We start from the raw sequence: 12,817 nt of genomic DNA on the forward strand, positions 1-12,817 counted from the left end.
ACGACAACATGTGTAGAACAAAGTGTAGAAATACAAATTTATCTTAAAAAACAAGCAAAAAAACCAAAAATGTGAATCTAAAGTCAATGAAATTGTAAAGGACCAAAGTTTCTAGCTGACTCTCTGAAATATGACGTTCTGCATTAGAGGAAAATGAATTTGAGCCGAGTGTATTATACAGGATTAATCTGAAAAGCTCAGGCTGAAAAAGGAGCAGCAAAACTATCCACTAAACCTTCAACAGGCCACAGGCGCACTGCACTGCACGCAGTCATGCTCGTTTACCTGAATGATTACTCTGCGTCGGACCACCCTGGTGGTCAGTACATCCTCCTCTGAGCTATCAGAGGACAGCATCCCTAGCTCCTCAGCTATCTCCTGCACATAACCAGCATGGGTCAACATAGCATGGGTCTAAACAGTGTCTACAGTTAACTTCTGCAGCCACAGGTCTCTGTGCAATGCTGTGAAAAACTGAGTACACTGTTACTGCTTCCACAGGAATCAAGAGGGTAAGTAGCAGTAGCAGGTTCTGCTAATCAAATGCATGTGAGCAGAAGTCTACAGCATTCAGGTGAGCATCAACACAAGCAATGAACTGCCCAGATTGTTGGCCAGAAGTTGTTGCTGTCCATCAATCTGACGTCCAAACAAGTCAAAGTGGAAACATTGTTAGCAGGAGTTAGAGGCGATGAGCTGCACTTGGCCTGGGTACGTGCAGTCAGTGTAGGGAAGTCCTGAATCCCAGAGTCAAATGAAAGGCCACCTGTACCGAAGACGCTACTACTACTGAAGAACAAAGGGGGGTCTGAAGTACTCCCACAAATCTGCAACAGAACGGCTAAAAAATAAAAGACTCGAGCTGGGGTAGTAGTCCAAAGACCAGAACTCAACTCTTTACCTTAAGAGAGCTGTGCATAAACAAAAGCATAACTGCACTGCCCCATATGACTGTATCCTTCATAGCTAAAGGAAATTCTTTTTGCATATATTTAAGGGGGGGATTATCTGTACATGTGAGTGGGATGAACTGCAACAGGCAGAAATCAAAGCAAACAGGTGCAAATGTCTCTGTTAAAGACTCCTTACAGCAGCTCATGCATTTCAGCAACAGTTTGAGATACTGCAAACAAACAAACCCCAAACAGCACACTGGTGTGAGGAAGAAGTGTTTGTGTTATGACATTTGCAATATTTCTAATATTTATGCACACAAAAGCATTTCAGTGTCTTTTAGTCTCCAAAGTACCGACTGCTTGTTTGTCTCTTGATTTAGGAATGCAGATCCACAGCACTGTGCTCATGCTCAACCTCTTACCCGTCCCAGGAAGTCATCATCGTCATAGTATTCTGCCTGATCTCTGGAAGGGAGCTCCTCCAGTACAGGGAGCCCACTGTCTGTCTGATACGCCTCTACATCATAAGCAAATTCAGGAAGACTTTCGCTGCTGGTAGAGAAGAGATTTCTATCTTCTGCCCGCAAGAAGAGCTGGTTTGCTTGAGTAGCACGCTGAAGGCCAGTATCAAGACTACTCCCAGGTACTGGTGAAGGGGGTTCAGAGATATGATAGGTAATCACATCTTCTGGTTCCGAAAAGTCAGAGAAGGCTTGTCTGCAGTCAAAGAACTCCATATCTGAATCAGAGTGCTGTGGAGATTCAGAGCCCTTGAAGTGCTGCTTTACTGGGACATTCGGTTTACCTAATTCAGATTCGGACGCTTGTTTCTCTCTAGTTCCTGTGAGGACCTTCTTAAAGTCTGGTGAAAAGTCTTCGGTGTCTCCAAGGGTTTCAGACTCTTTCTTAGTCAGAGCTTGGCTCTCAAGCTTAGCTGACATAGAGTCGCTGAACACTGACAACAGGAGGCTCCTGTCATTCAAGGACACTTGGCTACAGTCAGGAGCTCTCAGATGTTCTGGAAGCATTGCCTGGTAATCTCGATCAGGAGTTGGCGAGGGTGAAAAGTGCTCACTAGATTGTGCTTCCTTCAGGGACAGCTCCCACTCAGAGCACCTGTGGGATGCAAATGAAGCCTTCTCACGTGAAGGCAGAATTGGAGTAACAGCTCTGTGAGTTGTGTATGTGCTGTGTTCAGGTAGCTGTAGAGGGACTGATGCCATCAGCTTGTCTTCACCAAAGAGCACACCTATGTTACTGCTCTGCTGTGTTATTGTTGTAGCAGACTGAAGCTGTGTGTCATCGTCTGTTTGAAACCGTGTTTCCTTTGGTGTCTCAGGAGCCTGGAAGTGAAATTTCAACATTATCTCAGTAGCTAACTAAGAATACCAGAGGGTGAGCTTTAACCATGCAGACAAAGCCTTTTTTAATCCAGAAAAACAAAGCAAGTTTAGTCTGAGTTTAGGGAAATAGGTTTACTGCTTAGAAATGTGCAACAGACTGCAAAAAGTGCCCCTCAATAAACAACCGTCTGTCGTCAGACAAATGAACTGAAGGGAATAATTAGTAGCTCACGACACATCCCCAGCATTAATGCACTCCATGTTGTTGTTAGTTCAGCAATGTATTTTCCTTTTTTTGTCACACAGTTACACTTTTTTATGTCCAAGTGACATAAAAGGTTACGTTAATGAAAACTAGTTACTCTCTGCTGGATTTCATGCTTTCAGTCTTACCCTTTGAGAGGCTAGCTTGGTCTTTAGATCATCAACACTAACAGGCTGGGTCTTCTTCTGCTTTCCTTCACCATCATTAACATGTGAGTCTTCCTCACAGACGGTGGTTTGTAAAGTTGAGAAGCTTCCAACCTGGGATCCGGGCTCCATCCATTCTTTGTATGACTGAAATTCTGGTTGTAATTCTTTCATTTCTTGCCACTTAGGATGTTCTTCACCAGACTTATCCCCAATTTGAATTACTAACGGTGACATCGCTATTGGGCTTTTGATAAGTAACGATGAAGATGGACCAGAGTCTAATTCCTCCTCTGATTCTGCAGTTTCAGGGCTCAAAGGTCGCGAAATATCATTAATCCAACAATCAACAGGCAAGGCCACAAACTCAGAGTCTGATGCAAAAGAAACCGGAGAAGATGATCTATCTACTGGAGTAGCATTCATAAAATAAGATGACAATATTCTCATAAATTCAGGTACCGGTGAGTCAGGTAACAGTTGTTCAAACTCACCGAGAGACGACACAGATTCAGGTGAGGATGGTCTGTCACTACCAGCAACTTTTGATGATTTGACAATCAACTCGTACTCTGAGTCTGAACTCTGTGATTCAGTTGACGATGACTCACAAATAGTGCTGTAAGCCTCCAACGACTCTGTAAACTGAGGGATGGGAGAGTCTGGAGACAGCGGCCTGTTCTCATTGAACTCTGGCATTGATTCTGGAGATGATGCTCTTTTGTCAGCCATGTGTACGGCAGATTCAAATGACACAGGTATGTATTCAGAGGACTCGGAGGATAGTGGCCTGTCTGTCTCGTTTTGATCATCAAACAGTGGAACTTCCACAGATGATGGTCTGCATTCTACAAAGTCAAAGTCTAAATTCAGTGGCATATGATCTGAACCCAATGCTAAAGGTGACGATGATGATCTGGGAAACATTACACATTCTGACAATGCCACTGTAAATTCTGGTACTGGAGAATCTGGTGAAAGTGGTCTGAACTGACTGACTGATGTCACAGGTCCTGGTGATGGTGCTCTTGCATCTAACACCATGACTGCATTGGGGGACATGGAGGATTCTGGTGAACCTTCATCCTGTGTTTCTGCCTCAGGCAATTCAAATATAGACTTTCCCTGTCTGTATGGAAGTGCTCGTGAAGAGAAAATGTGTTCAGTCATAGGTGGAAGTGACTCTGCCTCCTCTGAATTTTTATCCTTTTCTGTCCGATTTTCGTCATCTGTTTCACTTCTCTCGTAGTCCATTGTGCTGTCAACAAACTGTGTAAACCTTTTTTTACTATGCAAAGTTTCTCTGGCACACTGAAGATGACTTGCTTGAGAACTTGGACTCCATCGCTCAGCATCATCAGCGAGATTATACTCAGTTACCATAATTAGTGATTCTTTAGGGTCAGGTGGGTCTTTTGATTCATTTAAAGATGATCTGGATGCAAGTATTTCCTCCATATCTAATACTAAAGATTCAGGTGATGTTGTTCTTTCTCCCGTACAGAATGGAGCTGAAGCCTGGGATAAACTGTCAGAATCTGAAAAGTCTAATGGTGACATGTTTCTCACACACGTGAAAGTTTCCACAAAACTCTTTGTGAAATCGGGCACTGGTGATTCAGACCCCAGGAGTTCGTCATATGATCTTTCGGACTGCGCTGACAATGCTCTCTTGGTAGTGACTCTTGCGTTAAATGGAGAATATGTCAGATCACAGTCCAGATCTGAAAACAATGATGATAATGATTCAGAGGATGAGCTGCCATAAAGTGTTCCTGCTGCTGGAGCCTCAAAAACATTTTGTGCAAACCAAGGGAGAGGTGAGTCTGGAGAAAGCTTCTTGTGTTCATCAAATGACTGAGTAGATTCTGGAGATGCTGATCTAATGTTTCCAAGTAGCACTAATGTCCCAGGAGACATGGGCCTGTATTCTGGTATAGATTCAACAGAGAGCGGCCTTTCTTCTGTTTCTGATTCTACTGATTCAGGAGAATCTGGTCTGTTCTCAACACAGAAAATTGTGGACATCAAAAAGTCCCTCACAGCGTACTCGACATCTGATTCGATGGATTCAGGAGAGGATGAGCGATACCCAACATTTACAATGACGTGTTCTGGCATTCCTGGTGTGTAATCGGGTATTGGCGAGTCTGGTGACTGCACTTGGTACTCATCTCCAGATGCTACCGAGCCAGGTGAAGAGCATCTCATGTCATGAACTAGTGAGCTTAAACTTATAAAAATATATTCATCGTCCGAACATGTTGACTCATGAGATGCCGATCTTTGTACAAAGACATTTTTGGGTACTCTAAACAGTGTTTTCACAAAGTCAGGTACAGGTGAATCAGGTGAAAGTTTATCTGATGATAGAGATTCAGGAGAAAGTGGTTTACCAAGTGTTGGGAGGTCTATTTTTAGGTCTGAAAGCACTGACTCAGGGGACATGGACCTTAAAGCACTGTGAGACTCACGAGGTAACTGAATGGGTGAGGCAGGTGAAAGGGGTTTACAATGATCTTCTGACTGAGTTGAATCAGGAGATTCTGCCCTGTCCTCAAACATCTGTAAAATCAGAGGAGCATATTCTGTTTCTGAAGCCACTGATTCAAGTGACGATGACCCGTGAGCTTTGAACTCAACATTAGTTTCTGGCAAACCCCGTCTGAAGTCAGGTACAGGGGAATCAGGAGAAAGACTTGTGTATTTGCTCACAGATGGTAAGGATTCTGGAGATGAATGCTGGCCTTCTGGGACCGTAAGAGAATATAACTCTGTTTCAAAATCAGATAACACAGATTGAGGTGAACAAGACCTGAAGTCTGTATATGATATTGATGATTCTAGATCTGGTCTAAATTCAGGAATTGGTGAGTCTAGTAAAAGTTTAAACTCTGATGCAGCTGATTCAGAAGATTCGGCTCTGTCCTTAAAAAGCCCTGTGGCACACAAATCTCTCTCTGAATCTTCATCTGAATATACTGATATGGGTGATAAGGGCCAGTGTTTGACTTCTAACATAGTGGTGTACTGGGGTAGTGGAGAGTCAGGAGACAAACATCTGAGGTCAGACACATCTGACTCTGGTCTGTCCTTAACATCAGACATCTGTGAAATCAAAGGAGCATATTCTATTTCTGAAGTTACCGATTCAGGTGATGACAACCTGTGACCACTGGCATCAACACAAGAAAGAGTGGAATTTGGTAAATGACCTGATTTGTTTAGAGAGCCACTTGATTCAGGAGAAGATGATGTGACATTTGCCATTAGTGATACAGGTGAGGAAATTCTATACTCTGATATAGAGTCAAAGGTCAAAGGTTTCTCTTCAGTTTCTGATTCTAATGATTCTACAACAACTGGCCTATCTTCAGTATCAAGTAAGCGGTTAGCTAAAGATGAATACTTAACATCAGACATAACTGTTGATCTAAACTCAACAAACGATGGGTAACGTTCAGCTACTCCTGACATCACCTGAGGTTCAGATGAATCTGGTGATTGAGTTTGACTTTCGTCTCTAGATACGCCTGAATCAGGCGATGGAAGTCGGCGTTCATCTGTCATTGATAAAAATCTACCCTCTTCAAATTCTAAATCAGAAAAACAAACAGATTCAGTTGAACTGGACCTGCATTCAGCATTCGAAACACTTGGGGGCTGAAATATAAAATGTTTGAATTCAGGTATAGGTGAATCAGGGGAAAGTGTCCTAAATTCATTTTCAGAATCTGGTGTAAGTGATCCCCCCTTCACCTCAAAAAATTGCATGTCCAAAACTTCTAAGTCATTGTCCAGCATGAAAAATGTAGGTGATGATGACCTACTTCCAAAAACTAACACACCTTCTTCTATATCTGGGTTAAATGGTGGTGGTAGAGGAGAGTCTGGAGATAGAGGCCTAAACTCATTAATGGATGCCCTTGAGTCAGGAGACCATCTTCTTATTTCGGTCACTAAGTCTTCAGGTGACATGGGCCTATATTCCATGACTGACTCTGGTGAAAGTGGCCGCAATTCAGTTTCTGAATTGAAAGACCCTGGACTGCCAAGGATGCAGGACTCAGCAGGACTAAATTCTGATGAAACTGAAGGTTCAAAAAATAAAGCAGAAAATTCCTTCTCTTCCACATCTGAATCGAGTTGAATACATTCTACATTGGTCCCAGTATCATCAACTATTTCAGCTCTGTTTACAAAACTTTCTCCTACATAATGAGGATCATACAGCTGACATATCATCTGGTGTGCCCTAAATGTTTCATCAGCTGCTGACATCTTGTCTTCAAGATTGGAAGCTGATTGAGGTGAGTCTGTTCTCTCATTTGTAAAGACCACTGAAGTTGAGAAGCCATAATCAGTATGTGAAAGCAATGACTCTGGTTTGGAGGACCTATATCCAAAGGCAGCTGTGTGCAATTCAGGTACAACAGGTCTGAGGTCTTGTAAGGGGGAATCAGGTAAAAATGGAACGCTTCCATCTGCAGATATTACAGAAACATGTGATAAAGGCCTCCTTTTGTTGTGGTCTAATCCATCAGTTGACACAGCTGATTCTGGTAAAGATGAGTGACACTCTGAAATGTTAGAAAAGTAAGGGAAAATCGGAGGAACTGGGGAATCCGAGCACATGCCTTTCAAAGAATCTGGAGAATCTGTAATTTCCTCCAGCAACAAAGACCTGTTTTCTGACTTAGAATCAGGTGACAATGGTCTGTCCTCTGAATCCTCCAGAACATACTCAGTTTTTGTTCCAGCATACTCAAAAAACCCAGTTTTACTTGTCTCTCCGACATAGTGATGATCATGTATTTGAGAACTTAGCTTCCAAAATTCAGCACCATAAACAAGTTTATCGATGGGCACTTTAACCTTCTTTAAGGACTTACCACTACCAGCAGTCTCTGTAAACTCTGTGATTCCTGATTCAGGAGATTTGGGTGTCTGTTCAGTACAAGTTATGTCTACACTTGATTGTTGAAGTAGTGACTTAGAAAGTAGTAATTTATGATCACTAATTGAAATTGATTCAGTAAGGCCTGTTTCAAATGTCGGCATTGGAAAGTAACCACTGTCTTCTCCAGAAATTTCAGAATAAAGAGATGAAGGTCGAACTGCAGAGCAAAATGATAGAGCTGAGTACTCATTCCTTGACGAAAGCAAAACGGGTGATAAGGGTTTTCCAGGAGTAGCTGTAATGGCACATAGCGGCATGTCTTCATCAACAGAATCTGGAGATGAAGCTCTGTTTTCAGAGAATAATGGTTCCAGAGAATCAGACCCATACTCTAGATCAGAGCAGAGTGAATCAGGTGATGAGGACCTTTCCATTGTAGCTGTAACATAACCTTCTGGCAAAGCTACTTTAAACTCTGGGATGGGTGACTCAGATGTAAGAGCCATGTCACCATCAACAGAATCTGGAGATGAAGCTCTGTTTTCAGAGAATAATGATTCCAGGGACACAGACCCGTATTCTAGATCAGAGCAGAGTGAATCAGGTGACGAGGACCTTTCCATTGTAGCCGTAACATAACCTTCTGACAAAGCTACTTTAAACTCTGGGATGGGTGACTCAGATGTAAGAGCCATGTCTTCATCAACAGAATCTGGAGATGAAGCTCTGTTTTCAGAGAATAATGATTCCAGGGACACAGACCCGTATTCTAGATCAGAGCAGAGTGAATCAGGTGATGAGGACCTTTCCATTGTAGCCGTAACATAACCTTCTGACAAAGCTACTTTAAACTCTGGGATGGGTGACTCAGATGTAAGAGCCATGTCTTCATCAACAGAATCTGGAGATGAAGCTCTGTTTTCAGAGAATAACTGTTCCAGAGACACAGACCCATATTCTAGATCAGAGCAGAGAGAATCAGGAGATGAGGATCTTTCCATTGTAGCTGTAACATAACCTTCTGGCAATGCTAGTTTAAACTCTGGGATGGGTGATTCAGGTGAATGCGGCCTGTCACCATCAACAGAATCTGGAGATGAAGCTCTGTTTTCAGAGAATAATGATTCCAGGGACACAGACCCGTATTCTAGATCAGAGCAGAGTGAATCAGGTGATGAGGACCTTTCCATTGTAGCCGTAACATAACCTTCTGGCAAAGCTACTTTAAACTCTGGGATGGGTGACTCAGATGTAAGAGCCATGTCACCATCAACAGAATCTGGAGATGAAGCTCTGTTTTCAGAGAATAATGATTCCAGGGACACAGACCCGTATTCTAGATCAGAGCAGAGTGAATCAGGTGATGAGGACCTTTCCATTGTAGCCGTAACATAACCTTCTGACAAAGCTACTTTAAACTCTGGGATGGGTGACTCAGGTGAATGCGGCCTGTCATCATCAACAGAATCTGGAGATGAAGCTCTGTTTTCAGAGAATAATGATTCCAGGGACACAGACCCGTATTCTAGATCAGAGCAGAGTGAATCAGGTGATGAGGACCTTTCCATTGTAGCCGTAACATAACCTTCTGACAAAGCTACTTTAAACTCTGGGATGGGTGACTCAGATGTAAGAGCCATGTCTTCATCAACAGAATCTGGAGATGAAGCTCTGTTTTCAGAGAATAACTGTTCCAGAGACACAGACCTGTATTCTAGATCAGAACAGAGAGAATCAGGTGATGAGGACCTTTCCATTGTAGCTGTAACATAACCTTCTGGCAATGCTAGTTTAAACTCTGGGATGGGTGACTCAGATGTAAGAGCCATGTCTTCATCAACAGAATCTGGAGATGAAGCTCTGTTTTCAGAGAATAATGATTCCAGGGACACAGACCTGTATTCTAGATCAGAACAGAGAGAATCAGGTGATGAGGACCTTTCCATTGTAGCTGTAACATAACCTTCTGGCAAAGCTACTTTAAACTCTGGGATGGGTGACTCAGGTGAATGCGGCCTGTCATCATCAACAGAATTTGGAGATGAAGCTCTGTTTTCAGAGAATAATGATTCCAGGGACACAGACCCGTATTCTAGATCAGAGCAGAGTGAATCAGGTGATGAGGACCTTTCCATTGTAGCCGTAACATAACCTTCTGACAAAGCTAGTTTAAACTCTGGGATGGGTGACTCAGATGTAAGAGCCATGTCTTCATCAACAGAATTTGGAGATGAAGCTCTGTTTTCAGAGAATAATGATTCCAGGGACACAGACCCGTATTCTAGATCAGAGCAGAGTGAATCAGGTGATGAGGACCTTTCCATTGTAGCCGTAACATAACCTTCTGACAAAGCTACTTTAAACTCTGGGATGGGTGACTCAGATGTAAGAGCCATGTCTTCATCAACAGAATTTGGAGATGAAGCTCTGTTTTCAGAGAATAATGATTCCAGGGACACAGACCCGTATTCTAGATCAGAGCAGAGTGAATCAGGTGACGAGGACCTTTCCATTGTAGCCGTAACATAACCTTCTGACAAAGCTACTTTAAACTCTGGGATAGGTGACTCAGATGTAAGAGCCATGTCTTCATCAACAGAATCTGGAGATGAAGCTCTGTTTTCAGAGAATAATGATTCCAGGGACACAGACCCGTATTCTAGATCAGAGCAGAGAGAATCAGGAGATGAGGATCTTTCCATTGTAGCTGTAACATAACCTTCTGACAAAGCTAGTTTAAACTCTGGGATGGGTGACTCAGATGTAAGAGCCATGTCTTCATCAACAGAATCTGGAGATGAAGCTCTGTTTTCAGAGAATAATGATTCCAGGGACACAGACCCGTATTCTAGATCAGAGCAGAGTGAATCAGGTGATGAGGACCTTTCCATTGTAGCTGTAACATAACCTTCTGACAAAGCTAGTTTAAACTCTGGGATAGGTGACTCAGATGTAAGAGCCATGTCACCATCAACAGAATCTGGAGATGAAGCTCTGTTTTCAGAGAATAATGATTCCAGGGACACAGACCCGTATTCTAGATCAGAGCAGAGTGAATCAGGTGATGAGGACCTTTCCATTGTAGCCGTAACATAACCTTCTGACAAAGCTACTTTAAACTCTGGGATGGGTGACTCAGATGTAAGAGCCATGTCTTCATCAACAGAATCTGGAGATGAAGCTCTGTTTTCAGAGAATAACTGTTCCAGAGACACAGACCTGTATTCTAGATCAGAACAGAGAGAATCAGGTGATGAGGACCTTTCCATTGTAGCTGTAACATAACCTTCTGGCAATGCTAGTTTAAACTCTGGGATGGGTGACTCAGATGTAAGAGCCATGTCTTCATCAACAGAATCTGGAGATGAAGCTCTGTTTTCAGAGAATAATGATTCCAGGGACACAGACCTGTATTCTAGATCAGAGCAGAGTGAATCAGGTGATGAGGACCTTTCCATTGTAGCCGTAACATAACCTTCTGACAAAGCTACTTTAAACTCTGGGATGGGTGACTCAGGTGAATGCGGCCTGTCATCATCAACAGAATTTGGAGATGAAGCTCTGTTTTCAGAGAATAATGATTCCAGGGACACAGACCCGTATTCTAGATCAGAGCAGAGTGAATCAGGTGATGAGGACCTTTCCATTGTAGCCGTAACATAACCTTCTGACAAAGCTAGTTTAAACTCTGGGATGGGTGACTCAGATGTAAGAGCCATGTCTTCATCAACAGAATTTGGAGATGAAGCTCTGTTTTCAGAGAATAATGATTCCAGGGACACAGACCCGTATTCTAGATCAGAGCAGAGTGAATCAGGTGATGAGGACCTTTCCATTGTAGCCGTAACATAACCTTCTGACAAAGCTACTTTAAACTCTGGGATGGGTGACTCAGATGTAAGAGCCATGTCTTCATCAACAGAATTTGGAGATGAAGCTCTGTTTTCAGAGAATAATGATTCCAGGGACACAGACCCGTATTCTAGATCAGAGCAGAGTGAATCAGGTGACGAGGACCTTTCCATTGTAGCCGTAACATAACCTTCTGACAAAGCTACTTTAAACTCTGGGATGGGTGACTCAGATGTAAGAGCCATGTCTTCATCAACAGAATCTGGAGATGAAGCTCTGTTTTCAGAGAATAATGATTCCAGGGACACAGACCTGTATTCTAGATCAGAACAGAGAGAATCAGGTGATGAGGACCTTTCCATTGTAGCTGTAACATAACCTTCTGGCAAAGCTACTTTAAACTCTGGGATGGGTGATTCAGGTGAATGCGGCCTGTCACCATCAACAGAATCTGGAGATGAAGCTCTGTTTTCAGAGAATAATGATTCCAGGGACACAGACCCGTATTCTAGATCAGAGCAGAGAGAATCAGGAGATGAGGATCTTTCCATTGTAGCTGTAACATAACCTTCTGACAAAGCTACTTTAAACTCTGGGATGGGTGACTCAGGTGAATGCGGCCTGTCATCATCAACAGAATTTGGAGATGAAGCTCTGTTTTCAGAGAATAATGATTCCAGGGACACAGACCCGTATTCTAGATCAGAGCAGAGTGAATCAGGTGATGAGGACCTTTCCATTGTAGCCGTAACATAACCTTCTGGCAAAGCTACTTTAAACTCTGGGATGGGTGACTCAGATGTAAGAGCCATGTCACCATCAACAGAATCTGGAGATGAAGCTCTGTTTTCAGAGAATAATGATTCCAGGGACACAGACCCGTATTCTAGATCAGAGCAGAGTGAATCAGGTGATGAGGACCTTTCCATTGTAGCCGTAACATAACCTTCTGACAAAGCTACTTTAAACTCTGGGATGGGTGACTCAGGTGAATGCGGCCTGTCATCATCAACAGAATCTGGAGATGAAGCTCTGTTTTCAGAGAATAATGATTCCAGGGACACAGACCCGTATTCTAGATCAGAGCAGAGTGAATCAGGTGATGAGGACCTTTCCATTGTAGCCGTAACATAACCTTCTGACAAAGCTACTTTAAACTCTGGGATGGGTGATTCAGGTGAATGCGGCCTGTCACCATCAACAGAATCTGGAGATGAAGCTCTGTTTTCAGAGAATAACTGTTCCAGAGACACAGACCCATATTCTAGATCAGAGCAGAGAGAATCAGGAGATGAGGATCTTTCCATTGTAGCTGTAACATAACCTTCTGGCAATGCTAGTTTAAACTCTGGGATGGGTGACTCAGATGTAAGAGCCATGTCTTCATCAACAGAATCTGGAGATGAAGCTCTGTT

General features: G+C 43.0%; 2 protein-coding genes across 18 annotated transcripts in view; both read right to left on the reverse strand.

The window, feature by feature from the left end:
• Positions 1-12,817, reverse strand: part of ank2b (ankyrin 2b, neuronal) — a 151,571-nt gene that overhangs the window by 4,402 nt on the left and 134,352 nt on the right. The window lies entirely within an intron of this gene.
• LOC146576937 (uncharacterized) lies at positions 402-8,071 on the reverse strand. The gene is made up of 2 exons (XM_085251615.1): positions 2,633-8,071; positions 402-2,239 (listed from the first exon to the last, which is right to left on the reverse strand). Exons 1-2 carry the CDS (start codon positions 8,054-8,056, stop codon positions 1,307-1,309), a joined length of 6,357 nt encoding a protein of 2,118 aa, XP_085107741.1. The 5' UTR covers positions 8,057-8,071; the 3' UTR covers positions 402-1,306.

The sequence above is a fragment of the Mchenga conophoros genome, linkage group LG3 (genome assembly GCF_057382185.1).
Source record: "Mchenga conophoros isolate Kocher_MC1m ecotype Shallow Benthic linkage group LG3, M_conophoros_male_GT1.1, whole genome shotgun sequence".
In the NCBI taxonomy this organism is placed as follows: domain Eukaryota; kingdom Metazoa; phylum Chordata; class Actinopteri; order Cichliformes; family Cichlidae; genus Mchenga; species Mchenga conophoros.

Coding starts and splice junctions, on each gene's coding strand:
- LOC146576937 (XM_085251615.1), bottom strand. CDS start 8,056: ATGGCTCTTACATCTGAGTCACCCATCCCAGAGTTTAAAGTAGCTTTG. Junction 2,240..2,632: donor CCAAGCTAGCCTCTCAAAGG/GTAAGACTGAAA, acceptor TTTCACTTCCAG/GCTCCTGAGACACCAAAGGA.